This window comes from Ixodes scapularis, unplaced genomic scaffold, assembly GCF_016920785.2.
Source record: "Ixodes scapularis isolate PalLabHiFi unplaced genomic scaffold, ASM1692078v2 PGA_scaffold8__174_contigs__length_109621045, whole genome shotgun sequence".
Lineage (NCBI taxonomy): Eukaryota > Metazoa > Arthropoda > Arachnida > Ixodida > Ixodidae > Ixodes > Ixodes scapularis.
Window position 1 is genome coordinate 60,583,792 of NW_024609883.1, and position 6,000 is coordinate 60,589,791.

At 46.4% G+C, this 6,000-nt stretch overlaps 1 protein-coding gene across 1 annotated transcript in view; it reads left to right on the forward strand.

The window, feature by feature from the left end:
* The window catches only part of LOC8032085 (HEAT repeat-containing protein 1), a 97,713-nt gene extending 95,299 nt beyond the window's left edge, over positions 1 to 2,414 (forward strand). The window contains exons 41-42 of the mRNA XM_029986846.4: positions 233 to 341; positions 2,289 to 2,414. Of these exons, the coding sequence (XP_029842706.2) occupies positions 233 to 341; positions 2,289 to 2,377 (198 nt within the window). The 3' untranslated portion in view covers positions 2,378 to 2,414. The remainder of the gene's footprint in view (positions 1 to 232; positions 342 to 2,288) is intronic.
* Positions 2,415 to 6,000: the final 3,586 nt, after the last annotated feature.

Below are 6,000 nucleotides of genomic sequence, written 5' to 3' on the forward strand. Positions count from 1 at the left end.
TCGCTCCTCTCTGCGATCACAAGTTTCACAGCTCACAGAATCTAAAACTAGCACTTTTCAACTTTTTTCATCGCACGTCGAAAGTTAGCTTACTTCTTTTTTTTTTTAGTCGATTTGCTTTCGATTTTAGGTGGGCTGTCTCGGGATATTACAGTAGTTGGTTTGGTCCACAACAGCGAGAAACTTGAGGTTACCTCGTAAGACGTGTTGTTGCGTGTGACTGCGGTTACAGGTGAGGCATGTCACGCTGCTGGCATTCCGCGAGGCCGTCCGCAAACTGGGAGACGACTACCTGGTGTTGCTTCCGGAGGCCGTCCCTTTCCTGGCCGAGCTCATGGAAGGTGAGAATTCCTCGGAATGCTTTTGTCTTCCTACATTTAAGCAGTCTTGAGCGTCGTCCTGTAATTTTACAGAGCTGTTAAGGGCCAGAGTTGTGCGTTCATCCCCGTAGCGCCGTCTTTCCTGCACGGCATGCTGATCCAGCTCTTCACATGACTGAATTTGGCGAGTAGCAGCGCCGCGCATTCGAGGTGCGCGGCGCGCTCCTTGAAAGCAGACGTCGCACGCCGGGGCGCGTGCGACGTCTGCTTTCCTGCGCAGCATTTGATCTGGCTCCTCGTGTGATCGGATCTCGGCGAATAGTGGCGCGGCGGCACGTGAAAAACAGATGCGCAGCTCTGGCTCCCATAGGGAGCCTATACAGGAACTCTATTCGGAGGATGATGAGAGGAAGCGGAACGAGCGGTGGCGTGCGTAGCAGCGCGAATGTTTCCGCAACCGCCGCGAAGCCGCTATCGCCTAAAGTTCCACTGCATCGAGTGCTTCAGAGTCCCTTGCGAAAGAAGAGCAGATCACTTGCCTGGAAAGCCACTGCCAAGAACAGAAGCTACAGCTCCGCTGCTCTTCCTTCTTCACAGAGTGGAAAGGCTGAACATTTTTTAAAATAATCTTTTCTTAAAAGGGTGGACACTGGCTAGTGAGCTTCTCAACTACTTGAGTGATCAGAATTAAATTTGCAGGGGAGATTTAACATCAGACGCAGGTGTATTGTGCAAACTTTCAGCTCTCTAGGACAAGTTTACATACTTGCATAAGATGTGCTGCACGTCATTAAGAAATCTATGGTATGCAAATGAAGCTATGAAGCACCATTTTGACTGCTTGAACATAAAGTGGGGGATGTGGGACTTTGGGCTATCTAGTTTTGATGCGAGAGCATTAACTGTCCCATGGAGCGAGCCAACATCATCAGCTTTGAAGCCGTGCCAGACGGCACCTTAAATCCTTTCTCCAAGTGAAGCCACCTCCCAGCTATGAAACCATGCAAACATCCTAACCAAACGACACTTAGTTTCCCCGATCCCAAAGCAGTGGAGTAAAGCTGATAAATTTCGGCTCCTGACTTATTGGCTGACGCGCGTCGATGAGGCTCCCATTGGCCGCTGCGCGCCAGTTTCAACGACCGCCACCTCATGGCGCTGCATGTCCATCAGCGCGCCAATAACACGAGACATTCAAGGTCAGAGCTGCGAGGAGAGGGCGCACCCTGCCATTGACGCAAATAAACTTATTTTTTTGTCAGTGAGGAGTTAAAGTTAAAAAAAAAAAGAAGTAGATAGCCCAATTCCCCAGTAAGTTTCAGTTCAGAAACATCTTGATTGTTGTAATAGGATACTTTTACCTTTGAAGACAAGATTCCTTTGTATGAATGTGGAACTGAGAAAAATGCATTCATACATTGAACTCCTTTAGTTTGTTACTGCCTCACAATGTGTTGAAAATATTTTCTATCAACGTAACTATTTGGCTTATGGTTACCAAATTTAGTGTAAAGGTGTATAATTAGTTTCTAAAACCGAAAACCTCAAATTTGAAAAATTAGTTTTTTAAAACAAATTTGAAATTTAGTTTTATGTCCTTCCTTAACATTGGATACATCAGTTGTCTAGACAAATAATGTTTTTTTTTTTTTTCTAATTTTTCAAATTGCACATTCTTTTAGTTATTTGAGCCTATCGTAGAATACTGTGCATATGCCTATTCCACACTAAGTGTCTATTCCCAAATGGGTAAGATATGAGAAAATATGCACAGTACTTTACATGTAAAATTGATTACCGGACAAGCGCCCATCCCGGATTTTTCCCCGATTACCTCTCAGTTTTGAGTGGCTGCCCTCCCGGTATTTTACGGTAGAATGTTACGTAGCTTTATGTCAGCATGCTAGGAACAGCAGCTGACGCAGCGGATCGTCTCTGATGGAACGCCCGTTTTCTTTTTTCTTGCAGACGAGAGCACGGAGGTGGAACAGTTGTGCCAGGAGGTCATCTTAGAAGTGGAACAAATCCTGGGGGAACCCCTGATGAAGTACTTTTGATTTGGAGGTCCATTAAATGGTGGAAGTGAGACTGTTTTTTCTGCCCTTTTTTTGTAGACATTGAAACTGAGCACTTTACAGTTCCACATTTACTCGAGTAATAGCCGCACCATTTATGAACAAGGCCCTTGCGTCTGCTTTCCCGCAGAGCACATATACAGCCAATCATCACGTTGCGCATAAATAACATAGCAAATAACCAGATCGAGAACACGATTCTCCATACAAATGAAATCTTCACAGATGGTATTTTCGCGCGAAGACGTTATCTCTGTCTTGTAAACCGCTGGAATCATGCTGCCGATCGTGGTGATTGGTAAGCCGCATGCTCCGCGGAAAAGTGAATCCTCAGGTTTTCTTCATAAACAGTGTGGCTATTACTCGAGGAAATATGGTAATCCCTCGTTACAATGAAATCGCGAAATTGCTTCGAATTGTCGCTTTTATTGAAGTTCAGCATGGTCCCGACTGAAATTCACACATTTTTAACCAGATTATTTTAAGTGTATCGGCGGCCGACTCCGCTTATTACAAAGGCCGCGGTGCCGGAAGCATGCAAGCCTACACGGAGGTGCACGGAGACCCTTGTGTTCCCTCCTTGTCTCCTCCGAGGCAAACGGCAAACAAGAGAACGGAGTAAACGGGTGACGCAGGGCAGCGTGCGCAGAGCGCCGCTTCCGATGCCGATGCGCCAACACGGGGACGCGGGCAGGGAGCAGCGTTTATGTTCCGACGCTACTCACGGCACCCGCAGCCAACGCTGCCCGACTCCTCTTCGAATCGGGTCAACGGAGCGATGAAGTCCGGAGGAGATTATCCCTTTGGGAGCCCCCGACGTGCGTGCCTGCGGCATACTACACGCACACGTGCGTCTTATGGGAGATCGGGAGTGTTTACTGAAAGTCGCTTAGATCTGCGACGTTGAGGAAAATGGCCGGCCCAAGTCCGAAATCACCGAAGAATTCGACATTCTGGCATCGGCTGTTCGACACTGTCCACCATTTTGCAGAACAAGCAAGGCATATTGGACGGGCTCGAAAAACTTCCATGCAAGATAAAGCGCCTCCGCGACCTGAAGGTGAAAGATTGCAAACTGCTTTGCGTACGTCGGATTTTCTCTGGCGAGCATGCTTGCCGAGCTGGGGCACGATTCCCAGAGCTGCAACGGTCACTAAAGGATTGTGTGAAAACATGTTGACAAAGCCACCTAGGATAACTTTAATTTGTTCGCACTTGTCGATGCGGACCTTCCCGTTGTTGCTCCTGCCACGGATGCTGGGATCGACCTTGCGTGCGGCCAGGGGAAACGTGAAGCAACGTCGGAAAGGCACCTCGGGAAACGCCGAACACTGTAGAGATGCGAAGCACCCCACGGCTGCTTCGAAACAAAGTGGAGTGCAGTGGCGGTGACGGTGTTCTTGCGATGCCTGAAGCAGTTTGAGGAGAACTGATGCCTGAATAAAATTATCGCCAAACTCCAACTAATTATTTCTTTACTCTGTGAAGCTGCCGCAAGATGTTAATAACCAGGCTTGTTTGATTAACCATACAGTCAGAATATTTCGCAGTGTTCCTGTCCACCTCGCTGGCACTGTTATTTTTTTGGGGCTCTAGCGCTTTTATTGAATTACCGTTGACTTTGTTATAACGAGGGATTACTGTAGCTTGTGGATGTCGCCTTTAATACTGCGTGCCTCCTATGCACTTTCCCACCGCTCATCACTCAGGCACAAGATGCCGATTCTGCAGAAGTGAGCTACTGCACATGTTCAGAATGTATTGTACAGTCCATTGGACAAAGATTGGAATCACACAAGGCAATTATTGGGAACCAGGGGTGCTCAAACTTTCTGGAACTAAGGAATGCCCCCATCTCTGTTGATTGACGACTGAGGAACCCTAGGTGCTGATTCATTAAAGCTTTGCTGAAGCTTGCAGACCTTGTAAACCAGGGGTCTCAAACTCATTTGAGTGTGGGGGCCAGATAGCCCATCCACCCAAAGGTCGAGGGCCAACATGGAAAAAAATGGCAATGGTGTTTCACACTGACCGTGTTACAAATCTTGCCCAAATAGATGCGAGTTTTTCCGGCGGGTCATGTCGCAGGACAACACAGATTGAAAAATGCTGGACGCGGGTAGGTTGTAGATTGCCAAGGTACAAAACCCTTACCCTCAAGTAAGATGGCTGAATTTTGGAACACAGCCACTGAAAAGCAGCAGGCTCTCCCAGAAACACCTCAAAGGTTTTCTAAAGAAGGGACCTCATGCTCTCTGCTTTTTGCAAACTCTTTGTCTTGCCAGTGACATCTTTACCTTTGATTTGCTTATACAACCACCTTTTGCCCACACCTGATGTGACAAGATTTAAAATGCCAATGTGCTGGCATTTTTCAATAGAATGCGTGGAAGTCCCCTGTTGTCCTGTCGCACAATTCACTAGGCTCACGAGGAATGGAAAAAGATGTCTCTTCATACAACAGTTTTTGCTTTCCTGGCAATTTTTATAGCATCATTATAAGAGAATACTTTGATTTCAAAGATATCTAGAAGCCTGAGCTCATAGCTCTGTGTTTTGGCAATTCCTGCTGCTGAGAGTTTTCTCGCAGTCAAACTGCGTCCTTATGTAGCACTTCCCTCAAGATGCTTTTAAAGGGCAACTATTTTTTTTTTAATTTGGGATTACGACTGTTTTCAGCTAAAGCAGTGTCCCTGAATTACAAGATTTTTTTTCTATACTTGTGTGTAGTTTTATAAATATTAAGGCTAAAAGTTTGGTTTCGGGTGTCTATGGCCAAAACAAAACTATCTGCTAGAGGGATGGTAACACTGATCATCAGCTGTATGGCTGCAATGTGACATCGCAAGGGTGCTGCGGTACGCGGTGCAACCAATCAACCGCAGTTCCACCGCAATGTGACTTAGTGTACCGGTGTTCCTTGATCAAAAGCTAACCTGCTTGCCACCTACTAAAGAGCAGCAGGTTGCATCTTCAGAATCGGTTTTAGTGGAATATACGGCTTCATTTTGGCGTAACATTTTGGCTGTCATCATATTTTGTGCCACTGAAGCAATTCCGGTCATTTATTTTGGTTTCGTTTTTGACCGGAGCTTCCCTTTAAGGTAATTGAATGAAATTGAGTAAAGAGCTCGCGCTTGTAGCCTAGTGGCAATATTGTCATTCCAGTTGATCTGTGAGAAAGTGCCAAGCGAGACAAATTTTTAGCGCAATAGTCGGCCCTAAAATAACAAAATGTGTGAATACATTGTAGAAGCAGAGCACCTCTCCAAGCAGATATGAATTAATGATATGAATGTATTATTCACAACGAGTGTAGGGCGCAAGGCATGGGAATGGGGCTCGCAAGTGCGTGATGCTTGCGGGCCGCGTGTTTGAGACCCCTGTTGTAAACAATAATGCACACACTGGGGAGTGTCTGGCTCGTAGTTATGCTTGAATGGGCAACTTGGATCTGCTGAAATGATGCCTAAATTTGAAAGATGCTTACTTTGGGACAGCAACTGTAGATGAAATTTGGTAACTCTGAGGTACTTTGGGGAACTCGAGTTCCTGGGAACCTGGTTTGAGGAGCCATGGTCTACACCCACAGATAAGACTCAAAG